The sequence below is a fragment of the Heptranchias perlo genome, chromosome 9 (assembly GCF_035084215.1).
Source record: "Heptranchias perlo isolate sHepPer1 chromosome 9, sHepPer1.hap1, whole genome shotgun sequence".
In the NCBI taxonomy this organism is placed as follows: Eukaryota; Metazoa; Chordata; class Chondrichthyes; order Hexanchiformes; family Hexanchidae; genus Heptranchias; species Heptranchias perlo.
The window spans coordinates 57,634,083-57,647,552 of NC_090333.1; the positions used below are offsets into that span (position 1 = coordinate 57,634,083).

At 41.3% G+C, this 13,470-nt stretch overlaps 1 protein-coding gene across 4 annotated transcripts in view; it reads left to right on the forward strand.

Annotated features, from left to right (window-relative positions):
* LOC137325430 (KN motif and ankyrin repeat domain-containing protein 1-like) overlaps nucleotides 1–13,470 on the forward strand; it is an 82,137-nt gene that overhangs the window by 49,558 nt on the left and 19,109 nt on the right. For 3 of the 4 annotated variants that reach the window (XM_067990532.1, XM_067990534.1, XM_067990533.1), the window contains exons 3-6: nucleotides 748–3,009; nucleotides 11,192–11,290; nucleotides 11,391–11,502; nucleotides 11,618–11,827. In XM_067990532.1, the coding sequence (XP_067846633.1) occupies nucleotides 748–3,009; nucleotides 11,192–11,290; nucleotides 11,391–11,502; nucleotides 11,618–11,827 (2,683 nt within the window). The remainder of the gene's footprint in view (nucleotides 1–747; nucleotides 3,010–11,191; nucleotides 11,291–11,390; nucleotides 11,503–11,617; nucleotides 11,828–13,470) is intronic. The other variant, XM_067990535.1, reaches the window with a different exon arrangement.

Here is a 13,470-nt window from a genome sequence, read left to right on the forward strand (position 1 = left end):
GGTTAGGAACTGGTAGGAAAGCCATAGGGAGTATAGATAGAGCTCATTTACATGTGGGGAGCAGAGTTATACGAAGGGATAGATTGATAGTAGTCTCTTGATGTGCTGATTGGCCTTTTCTCATTCCATGCATTATGTTCTTAGCTTTACTTCCTCTCTGCACTGCGTTAACTGCTGACGGTCAAGCAGCTGTTAGGTGCTACAATTGGTCTCATTGCTGCGGGCTAGGGAGAGACATATAAATCGGCCAGGTTACTGTTCCTGGTTGCTTTCCAGTGACCCCCCTGCTGGAGTGTGTGTGTGGACTTGAGTGAGGACAGGATTAGGGTTGGTTGCGATTTCCCTCTCCCCCACCCCATGACTCACTTACCCACTGAGCTATTGGGGAGATTTGGGTTCAAAATGTTTTAAATCTGAATAAAATTATATGTAAACTTTATTCCAATAATAGCTGCCATGTATTGTATGGCAAAAATTGTATTTTTTAAGTTATTTGAATCTTATCATTTAAATCATAGTCTTAATAAATATCAATGAATTTGTGTTCATTCATTTTATTAAACTATTAAAAACAGCAAATATTTAGAAAATCGCAAAGGACAGTACAGGTTGAATGTAATTCTATACTGATATCTTATGACGGGCTGTTATTAGCCATTATACAATGAATGAGCTGAATTTACATGTATGCATTGTGAAGTGAAAATCTTGGCTATTTTAAGAGTAATTTTCTTAATTTTTTTGAAGCCAACATCAAGTTGTCTGAGATGTGCCCCAGTGCAGACAGAAGGAAACAATCCCCATACTCTGTGGAAACCCCTTATGGCTTCCACCTGGATCTGGATTTTCTGAAGTATGTGGATGACATAGAGAAAGGAAATACCATCAGGAAGGTCTACATACACAAGAAAGCCAAACAACCAAAATATAGCACGTTGCCAAGAAATTTCAGTGTCCCTGATACTCAGTTTCCCTTGGCTGAATCTCGTTCCTGCAGAAACTATGGGGATAAGTGGATGGCAACTTCTTCCTGGGTACCTACCAATAGAGGGAAAGTGGCCAATGTCCGAGAATTATTTAAAAGTTCTCCACGTGACATAGACCCAATATTATCACAATCCAACATGCATGATTGCAAATCTGTAAAGACTTTATCTGACACCAAGAAAAGCTTGGAGGAGAATGGGAAATCTGTTCAAACTTGGGTAAAACCTCCCTTTCTTAGGGCAGCCAGCATGCCAGTTGATTTAAAGGAATTGAGTTTAGAAGAACAACGTCAAACCCTTTCCCCATCCCAACAGAAATTAAAGTACTTGGAAAATGATGTCTTCAGTACAACAGGTGATCCGGTTATCCAGGAGAACTCTACCACCTCTGAAACAACACCACAGTTGAATCTGACGCCAGCCCAGGTCTATCAGATACAGCATCAAATCAGGATTGCTCAAGATAGAACCAAAGAGTTGGAAGAGCAAGTAAACACCATTTTTGAACTTAAACAGCAAATATTTGTGTTGCAGGAAGAAAAAAAACAGCTCAATATTCAACTGAAAAATCATCAGGGCACAGTGCAGAATACAAGTGATGTGCTACAGAGGAAAGCCAATGATAATATGGATAAAACTCAATGTGTCAATACAGGAAGTCAATGCAATTCATCAACAGCAGCAATTGGCTCCGAAATGGAAGAAGAGCAAGTGCCATTTTCAAGCAAAAGTCCATCCTCTGAATACTTCCTGTCCAGTGACAAGTTTGAAAATGTAGAAACGATAGACCTTGATTATCAAAATGAATTTGCTTCAAATTTTACTGTAAGTGAAAACAAGAACTTTAATTCCATTCCCCACAAAGAATTACTTCAGAACTCTTGTGCTGTAGGGGACAGTGAACACAGAATGAGGGATGTGGGTGTTCGAGTTACTGAAGAAGAGTTGGGGTTAGTACTTGTGGCACACCCCAGCACACAGAGACTTACCACTGAAGAACTAAGAACCACAGTCTCCATATTGGAGAAGCAATTTGAAGGTGGAACTCGAGAACTTAAGCTGGAACATCAAGGTACAATGCCTGATGCTAATAAGATTAGCCCTTACCCAAAGACACTACGAGGTGACCGGTCTATACATTTGGAAAGCAAACATGCACAAGACCAATCTGAGCTAAGTGCTACAAGTAATCAGCCAAGTAATGAAAGTATTCACAGGGCCAGTGAACCAATACTCAGAGTCACGGAACCAAGTGAACCAAAGGAAAGGTGTACACGTGGAATTACATCAGACCTCCAACCAGCCACTCGGTCAGTAGGTTGTGGAGATTGTACTGTAAATGTAATGGTCACAACATTAAAAGTGACACGAAGTTTTGGAATCAATACAGATCATGTCACTGTCAATGATGTGGACATTATGGCAGCAGTTGAAACAAGTGACAAAGCAACTGATACTGCAGTCAGTGTGTGCAGCAAAGCTGTTGAGACTGAGCATGCACCATCATTGCATTCCATCCCTCATGTAATCTGTGAATCTAACAGAGGGAATGAGGAACTAGAACATACTAGAGTAAGAGATGACAATATAGAGAGTAACTCTGACAATCTAAAGAACAACAATAAAACCAGCTCTGCTGCTGATACCAGTGCTGTGATGGAAAATGGCAAAGAATGTTCAGTTGTTGTAGAGAGGCAATACAGCGCATGTGAAAAGGAAGAAGATTCCCAAAATTCAGATGTCCAGGATGTGACTTTGGATGTCTTCCTGCAGCCTGAATCCCAGTTGGTTTCAACAAAACCAGAAATAGGGCAGTGTGTTAAAAAGATTGAGGATCTTTTGTGCAAACAGCAATCTTTTTTGGAGCAGAATTATCCTGAGTTGGCACAGAATTTTAAGAAACTTTGTTCTAGCATTGGGTCCCTCAGTAGTGAACTGATGAACTCTCTTCAACCATTGTGCTCATCACATTCAAGACTTAACCAATCAGAAGAGAACTCTCATAGAAATGAATGTGAACCAGGTAAGCCCATGAATACAAAATAACATAGTTAATATTTATATTTTCCTCAGAATCAACAGTTCCTGATTACTGCCCTTTTTTCTTTAAGGTGGTATGGTTCCATGAGGCCTGGAATACTCTGGTCCCATATCTCAACTGGCCATTCTTGATGTGTCAGCATAGATGCTGAATGTTGCCAGGTTGTTTGACCATGAGAAGCAGCACAGCTGAGCCTGATCCTCTCCTTGCCTGCCATCCACAGACATGCATTTCTAGCAGAGGTCACTATTTAGCGACCACTGGTTGAGTTTCTCACTCCCACGCCCAGAAACGCTGAGTATAATTGTCCCATCCCTATTGTCTGGCCTATATCTGCTAAATAGAAAGAAAATTGACAGGAAAAAAGCAGTGGGAAATGCTGCATAAATGTTTAATATGCCACTGAATGTACATCCAGGGGTATGGGTGAATAACCCACTGTCAGTCAATTAAAATGAAAAAGTTATCATTCATCTGAAATCACAATTAACTGTCAACAGCAGTGGAAATTATTCAAGAATTAAAAAGCTCGCATAATATCTTTTAGGGACGTGCACAGCCTTAAAATAAACTAATAATTTGATGGATTATCAGGTGTTTTTTTCAATTGCACTAAAGACTCGTCAGTTTTGTATGTTTCACATTTTTCAAAAAAACACTGCAATGACTCATCACTCATTCAAACATAACAAAAAAGAAGGATGGGAATAGACCAACTGGTCAATCAAGTCCATCCCATAGCGCAAGCTATCCCACTATCGACCCCTCCCCTCCCACTCTTAAAATCTCCTGGGCACGCATTAAAAAAGGGAAAAAATTCTGGGAATTCCTCTCTAACCCCCAAGACAACCCAGCATGCTCCAATAGACTGCAGTAACGCATCAATAATTACAGCTACGCCTTACCTACCTTCTATAACTGGAGATGTCCTTGGCTCTCGGGAACCCATCCAGCTCTCTTTCAAAGCAAAGCAATGAATTCATACTTACTGCAGATTTTTGTGATCAACTCTAGAGGTCAATGACTCTCTGTAAAAGAAAATTCTTCCTGGCATCTAATCTAACTCTTGCATTCCTGTTTTATACTGATGTCCCATAGTTCTTCCATCCCTTAATTTAACTCCATTTGGACATAATCTATTCCCTTCCTCACTTTAAAACCCTCAATCATATCACCTCAAAGTCTATGCTCCAGAATGAAAGAAGCCCCAGTTCCCTGGGGCTATCCTGATAGTTAAGAGTCCTCTGACTGGGAATCATTCTGTTTTCCCTCCTCTGAACCTTTGTCCATGACCTTAATATCCCCCGACGTGTGAGTGGACCAAAAGTGGATACAGTATTCTAAATGTAGCAGTGCCAAGGCCGCTTTTGGACAGAATTCCTTCATGTATTAAGTTATTACCCTGATTCACTATTCTTTCTTTTATCTCCCTAATGCATATACTCCACAAAATGGAGAAAAGGGTTTATGGGGAACAAGACCCTGACAGGCAGGGATGACATTAGGTAGAATTAGACTGTGAGCACAGAGCTGGAGGGCTCCAGACAAGCCTCAAGGGAGACTAAAGGTTAGAAGTGTTTTTTTCCCTGTAGAATAGTGGGTCAGTGGAACAAATTCCCAGCAAAAGTAATTGAGACTGAGATGATTAGCTCCTTTAAAAAGGAACTGGATAAATATCTGGTTGGGAGTGAGATTGGTGTCTTAGCCCCAAATTGAGTTCTCCATCAATGCATGGTTCCTGTGCTACAAGTACAGGGGAAAGTGTTAAGTAGTGGAAATGTGAGGATCAATCAATATTCTGGAGTTCTGCTTGATTTTCTTTTGGGGTCTTGGAAATTTTTGCAGAACTTTTTCTCATGATGGGTGAGGCAGGCCCACAACATGATCTGCGGAAGGAGAGGGATTGATAAGCCAAATAGCCCATTCTCGTTCCTTGTTGTTTTTTTAATCAATCACAGAATGGGTACTGTAATACCTTTTTGTTAGGTATCTGCACTGTAGCCCAGATGAGAATTATTAGTGACTGGTAAGTTAGGGGACACTGTCCAATAACTGACAGAGCCAAACCACTTGTTACATAGTATCCAACAATAAAAATGCCAAGGATAATAAAAGGCTAAGCTGGAAACACGGGTGTAAGTTATCACAGTACATTGGAAGGAAAGAAAGAGCTTTCATTTATATAACATCTTATGGCCTCAAGACATCTCAAAGCTCATGAATTACTTTTGTTATGTAGACATAGACATACTGTTGATATGTAGACAGGGTGGCAGTCAATTTATACACAGCAAAGTCTCACAAACAGCAAATGAGATAAATGATCGGTTAAGCGGTTTTTTTGGTAGCGTAGATTAGGGGAGGAATGCTGGTTAGGATACGATGCATTGCAGTATCAGCCCATAGAACGATGGAGTGATGAGATGCAGGTTCAATCTCTAACCATGCTAAGCTTCTGATCTCCATCTGACTGTTTTGAGGGGCAGTACATAGAGAGCAAACACTTCCCTGCAGGGGATGAACTTGCACTCAGAGTGCCCCTCATGGGCAGAGAAGAGTGGCAGCTTGGAAATGGATTGTCTGCCGTACCTAGTTGGCTGCGGTGAAACAATAAACAGAGCCAGAAAAGTGATCCATCATCAAACTGACGAGACAAAATAAGGATTTTTTTTAAACATTTGAAGGACGAAATGTGCATCTTTATATGTAATGCTCTTCAAGATTCTTAACTCTTACTCCTGGAGACAGCAGAGAGAAAAATTACATCAGAAAAAAAGGCAACTGACAAACTACCACTGAAACTACCTCAGAGTGATATGGCAAAATAATAAGAAAGGCTACAGTTGAGGCAATAATTATCAATGATATTGGCAAATATTTCTACCTTTGAACAAATTATACAAACAAATCAAATTTTGAGCTCCATAAGAAACTATCTGTTTAGTCTGTGCAGCCTGTGTGTTGTGATGTTGTGAAATCTCTCCTGTGGTAACAGACACCTAGCATTGAAATAGAGATGAAGACAGATCCTTCTGCTTTCTGATAGAGATGGAATGCTCATCCAACCTCACAAACAGCAGGCTAACTTCCACCTTTGTTAAGGAGGTGGTCACATACATCTCTTAATTAAGCTAATTAGTAGAAACATGGGCTCCACAGCGTCATCAGAAGATGAGTATAATCAGTGGTGTTCATGGAGCAAGGCAGCTCCTCACAGTCCAATGCACTTCAGGAGCTCAATAATTGATCAAAGAACACGTGTCAGAAGGTGATTTGGCATAATGCACAAAGATGGTGTAATCTGCTGGAAATAAGCAAAAATACACTGCCTTTCTTTCAACTCCTCAGATAAAACTATTTGGTTTATTTATTTCTCAACAGAATGTTCAAATCATGTCCATTGTATTTTAAAAAGAGCCAAAGAGTTCGGGCCCACACTGTAGGACACCGCATAGCTGTAAATAATAGGAAAGAAGGTGAGATCGTTCAAGAAGTAGTGGTTATATCAAGGTTAGATTTTTGTAATTTACAGGAGGAAGGAAACCTCTGGATTCAACGTCCTGGGAAGGAATGAGATAGAGTCGGTGATAGTGCCATAACATCAACACCTTCACATTGCTTGTCTGACATCCAGTACTGAATGAGCAAAAATTTCCTCCAACTAAATATTGGGAAGACTGAAGCCATTGTCTTTGGTTCCCGCAGCAAACTCCATTCCCTATCCACTGACTCCATCCCTCTCCCTGGCCATTGCCTGAGGCTGATCCAGACAGTTTGCATCCTAGGCGTCCTATTTGACCATGAGATAAGCTTCCAACCACATATCTGCTCCATCACCCGTCTCTGCCCTTTCCTCAGCTGATCTGCTGCTAAAACCCTCATCCATGCCTTTGTTACCTCTGGACTGGACGATTCTATTCCAATGCTCTCCTGGCTGACCTCCCATCTTCCACCCGCCATAAACTTGAGCTCATCCAAAACTCTGCTGCCTTTAACCTAACTGGCACCAAGTCCTGTTTTCCCATCACCCTTGTGTCTGCTGACCTACATTGGCTTGAGGTCCGGGAACATCTTGATTTTAAAATTCTCATCCTTGTTTTCAAATCTCTCCATGGCCTCGCCCCTCCCTATCTCTGAAACCTCCTCCAGCCCTACAACCCTCCAAGATCTCTGCGCTTCTCCAATTCTTACCATTTGCGCATCCCCGATTTTAATCGCTCCTCCAGCCGTGCCTTTAGCTGCCTAGGCCCTAAGCTCTGGAATTCCCTCCCTAAATGTCCCTAAACATCCCTCTATCTCTCTCTCCTCCTTTAAGACGCTCCTTAAAACCTATATCTTTGACCAAGCTTTTGGTCACCTGTCCTAATACCTCCTTATGTGACTCAGTGTCAAATTTTGTTTGATAACGCTCCTGTGAAGTGCCTTGGGACATTTTACTACGTTAAAGGCGCTATATAAATGCAAGTTGTGAGGATATAAGAAGGAGGAAAAATGTATAAGACAATGTATTTAGAGCTTAGGAGAAATAGATAAATTTAGGAGAGGAGCAGCTATAGAACTGCTCACAGACAGATTACTGGACTTGTGATACAAGATAGGTTGCGTTAACTGTGTCCTCCCAGAAGATGTCCTTACACATTGAGGTAAATCAATTGTATGCAGATTCCCCAGTGCCATTACTTGAAGTATAGGGTCCTTGTCATTTTATTTACATAACACACACCAAGAACAGACAAATAATGCAACTGACTACCCCAGGATCATAATGAGAGCCAAGCCTTGTCCACTTTAAATTGTCAAATGATATACAGTGGTCTGACTTCTCATTATCTATGTCAAACAAATTTATGCCTTGGTTCTAGCATTTTTCTGCTCAATTTGCATATTGCCATGGTTTCTCAATAGCAATGAAAAACATGATGGTGAGGTTAAACTACAATGGGGGAAGATTTCCTCTGGTTCTGTCTGTTGGTGATGTCATGTTCATAGCAGGAAGATTTTATCTGGTTGCTATTTATTTCAAAATCATGAAAGTGTTCTAAAAGAACATACTTCCTATTTTACTAGAGTAATCAGAGGAAATCTTCTCACAATGGCATCTACAACATGACCAGAGGAAATATTCACCCATTTTCGGCAGTGTAGAACAAACTTTATTCTATCTAATTCTAATGGGACTGCACAAAGCGAACATTTGGTGCCCAAAGTGTAAAATATTCCATTCCATAGCGCTAACATTCCTCGCCTTAATGAGCACAAAAACAATAGATTGCAACATTTCATTGAAGAAGAAATTTCGGTAGATTTTTTTTTCTTACAGATTCCTCTTGATATAATAAACATTTGTGTAAAAATTCACCACGTCTCCTCAAAAGATTTTCTTTGTGCCTTCCTTCTAGCATGTTATAGCTCAATGGTGACACATACATAATACACTTTTATTCAACTGACCTACCTTCACCCTGTTCCAAATACAGTCATGTTCAACAATCATGTACAGGCTGAACTCAAACAGAAGATTGTCCAAGTTCAGTTCATTCACAGTTCAACCCTTCCTCCGGCCTTGAATAGGTTCCTGGCTCTCACTTTGTTGCACCCCAACATTCCCAGACACTTAGTGATGTCTGTGACTGCTGATCATTGTAATATTGTACTACTTTTGTACAGTTTTTGTTAATCATTGTTTCTGTCATAACAACATAAGAGACTGAAGGCACAATACATGGTTACTCAGGCAAAGATCTGCTGCGGAAGTGATTAAAAACACAAGCTACCTGTCAGAAGGCATCATCACTGAGGATACCATGTGGCTTGTGTTTTATCACTTATCCAGTAACCATGCCTGTTACCTTCAGGCACTTAGGTGAAACAATGCAGCCATTTTGGGAAATATTAACCAAAATTGAATCTTTGCAGGACCTAGAGTGAAAAAAAAGTGACTTGTGTCCCAGCAAGGAATCTATTCATTGTGCATTTGCTCTGGTTACCTAAAGTATGTTATGACGACACTCTTGCCATCAATTAAACTGTCAAAATGATTTGATATGGCAGAGAAACAATTCTGAAAAATTGACGGATTTCAAAACTGCTTACAACTGGGGCACAGAGTGGTGCAATGGATTAGCACAATGACCTAACCTCAGGAAACCGGATTTGAATCCAGACTAGGTTATGTACAATTACATAGAAATTACAACACCGAAACGGGCCATTCGGCCCAACCAGTCCATGTTGGTGATTATCCTCCACATGAGCAGTGGTCCTGCTCTGTTCCCCTACCCACTTATTCCCCTTTCCTTCATCCAGCTATCTAACATATTGACACGGTCTCTGCTACAATCACTAATTCCGACAATGCATTCCACGGCCTCACAGCCCTCTGCATAAAAATGTTTCTTCTGCTCTCCATCCTAAATCTCTTGCATTTAATCTTCTATCTATGTTCTAGATCCCTCAGTCCCTGGAAGCAGTCTGTTTCTATCTACTCTGCCCCATTTCGTCATAATTTTAAACACCTCTGTCAAATCACCCGTAATCTCTTCTAACAAAAACAGCTCCAATTTTTTGATCTTGATGAGGTAAAGATCTCTTTCTGCCAGGTGTAAGGATCCTACATGAAATGAATTTAGTTGATTTAAGTGTGTTCCTGGTTGCCATGGACACACAAGAAAAAAGCAATTGCCATTAATTGTCACTAAAACTGCAGTCTTGTTTCGAGAGGCTGCAAGGATAAATGCAGTAGTAAACTTTTTTTTTAAAGTTTGGGGCTAAGTCACCTTGTTGAGGCAGAAGCTATACAGTAGAGCTGCCTGTGTTATTCTGGAGTAAGGTGTGTTTGAAATTGACTCTGAAGCTCCAATTTTAACTTGGGGCTAGGAGTTGTGTGGGTTGGGACGAGTTGACTGCAAACTGTCTGGCCCTCTGCCATGGGACCTGGGAGATTTTAATTCCCGGGCCTTATCCACGTAGACCCCATCGGTCTCTTGCCCGAACCGGATGGGAAGCCATAGCTGGCTGGCTGGCGGACGGGAGTGAGATTTTGTGTGGCATGAGACCACTGCCAGGGACCCAAAAAAACTCGGGTAAGTGGTTGGTGGAGGTTCGGGAGGGCCCCGCGGTCGTGGGAGGGGGAGGGATCTCCTGGGTTGAGGAGGCCCATGGTTTCCTTGTGGGGCCCGGAGGAGCACTCCTGTTCCTCTTGGCCTTCCAAGACGCTAAAAAAATCCACTTACCTTTCTGGGCTTCTTCTGGCAACAGTTCCTCTTGCCGTCAGGTTTCCCCACACAGGCCTCGGTTAAAATTGCAGTTGGATCCCGATGACATTATCAGAGCCCGATCTTTGTATTTAAAGAAGAATCTCACTGCCTGTCTGTCTCGTCTACTCAGAAGAGCAGGTTATGATCGCAACCAGCGGGATCAATGTGTGTAAATCAGAATTTTAATTGCCCATTGGCCCGGTTCCCGCCGGGCTGGCAGGGTTAAAATTGGCCCTTGGGTGCCTGACATGGGAAAATATTCCATTCCCATCACTTGAGATACTTTGTTTTGAGAAGTGCAAAAACTAACCAGGAAAATATTACCTAGACCTGTTGAATCGTGGATAGAAATAGGAATTTGTGTGGACAATTGTCTGGTATAAAATTTCATGGGGAGGACATCACAGCCAGGCCCAACCTATCCTCACCCATCCAAGAGTCACTTGGTAGCAGTCAGGAATGCAATACTGGGTCATTTATTTTTCTTCTTCCCAGGGGTGTTAAGGCCAAGATTTAATATCTTAACTGCCACCCTGGGAGATATCAGTTATTTCAGCACAGACCAGGATTGAACTTGGGACCTCTCAAGGCCTGTATGGTCCAGATGTTTCTTTCAATGTAGTTAAAACATTTGGACAGTTCAATGTATGGAACATACTGTATAAAAATTGGACCTTTTAACATATTACAAGCCCAGTTGGGTCCAGGAGTGACAAGAGGGTATAGGGGGAAGGATGAGGGGAGGAGGGGTGAGGGGTGACACCAGGGAACAGATTTGACCAAACTTCAAATTGCTAGCTACAATTCCATCTGCAACTCAGAGGTATTTGAACCAGTGCTGTTCAATTGAAAGGCTTTTGGCCCATTTATTTACTCGCTGATGTGGTTTGTAATTATTGAATTTACAGAAGCTGAAAATGTGCATTGCGTGAAGCCACTGCCATCACCTTCTGAACCTACAGATTTCGAAACTGATCTCCAGCAAGAAACACGTATCAGCGATGCAGGTCTGACTCTCCTCCTTGAGACTAAATAAGATAATTAATCTGATTGTAAAATGTAAATCCAGCTATTACCAGGCAAACTTTACTTTTTTTTAACCTATAGTTGTGTCTCAGTCCACGACCCTTAAATCTATTATGAAAAAGAATGATGGAAATTTCAAATCAGGTGCTCTCTCAACCAAAAAAAATCTTCAGTTCATTGGCGTAAATGGAGGGTGAGCATCAAATAAAGTTTTATAGTCACACGAGGTTTGTGATGTGTACAATTTTTAATTTCATTTTTGAGTATTGGTATTTACACCGGTTCTTTGAACAAGTAATGTTCTTCAGTTATGAAACCACGTCGAGTGAAGATTCCAGCTCATCAGAAGAAAGTTCAGACCGTGACTTGGAAAAGGAACGTGTGAACTCAGGAAATCGAACCCAACATACTGCCGACAAAGCAGAAATGTCGAAGAACACAGGGGGAGCAGGGCTTGAAGAGATCCAGCCAACAGGAATTGATGGTACAGTCAATGTTATGCAGCACTGCAGTAAAAGGTACATTAATTGTTACAACAACGGGTGTGATTAAAATGCTAATAACAATCAAACACAAGAGATTGGAATGCTTAATCAGGACAGTTTGCACCTCCAGCCTGTGATTTTCCATCCGTTAATTCTAATCAGAGAATTGCAGGCTGAGGGTGTGCAATTACCCAATAAGCACCCCTGGCATATTTTGAGAATAACAAGAGGAGGTTTCTTGGTGCTCAGAAGGGGAGAAGTAATTAGCTTTATTGACATGCCTACTGGCCAATCACTGAATGAGGAAGACATCAGAGGGAAAGCCCTCCCACTTGCTGGAAAGATGGGGACAAAGGGACACATGGGAAATGAGTCAGGTTTTAAACAGGAAACTGCGAGGTGCAGGTCTGGGACTGGAGCTGGAAGCTGAGATGCAGTTGGTCAGCTTTTGCAGTTAGAAGTTGTCAAGAAAAAAAATGTGTATTGAAGATGTGTATTTGAACTAGTGATAACAAGTAAACCAGCCCACAAAAGGAACACAGCATGCAGTTCATTATTTTTTACTCATTTTGTTGAGGAGAGGAAGCGAACATTGAGAGGAGGAAGTGTGGTTTTATTTTTACAACTGTTACTCTATATGTTCACTTGCTGTCAGTAAAATAAAACAGCTCAACAATTCATATCAGACCTCATCTCATTAATGTGTCTTCAGTCTGCCCACTGAAAACTTGGAGAAACACATGTGAGGGAATGTTTATAAGACACGATATCTGGTTCAGATCACAAGGGGGTGCTCTTGTTACATGCTTGGGTTACGTTATGGTATAACTAGATATTGGGTGGTATGGCTTCACCCATGGCATCAGACCACTTACAGAAATGTCTAGCAAATTTTGTTAAGTTCATTCTGTGGCTCCTTGGCTGCTTCACCAGACTCATCACTTCCCCTTCCCCATTTTAGTAACATCTGCAAATTTGACCAACTTGCATTGCATTTCTGAATCCAATGTAATTTATATAGATTGGAAATGGTGACTGTCTATAATGGCATCTGTTCCTGAACACAACTGCTCCCCAAGACAGCCACCTGCTCCTAATTGTAAATTCAACATTAGCAGCCAGCCAGCAATTAATTTAAAGTTGTACATTGCATCAGTTATTGGCTATGTGAGAAGGATGATCAGTGATATGATCAGTGATGTGACCGTGAGGCCAAATCAGTGATAAACTACTGGCCACAGAGATTCAGTGATGAACACAGGTACATGGAGTGTCAGTGGTAAACTGAGAAGTCATGATGTGGAGATGCCGGTGATGGACTGGGGTTGACAATTGTAAACAATTTTACAACACCAAGTTATAGTCCAGCAATTTTATTTTAAATTCACAAGCTTTCGGAGGCTACCTCCACATCGTTCACCTGAGGAAGGAGGTAGCCTCCGAAAGCTTGTGAATTTAAAATAAAATTGCTGGACTATAACTTGGTGTTGTAAAATTGTTTAAAACTGAGAAGTGGGAGAGAGTATGTATCAATGATAAAGTCTCTGCCCCCAAAAGGCTATTGAGGCTAGGTCAATTGAAATTTTCAAGACTGAGGTCAATACATTTTTGTTGGGTAAGGGTATCAAGAGATATGGAGCAGAGGAAAGTTTATGGAGTTGAGGTACAGATCAGCC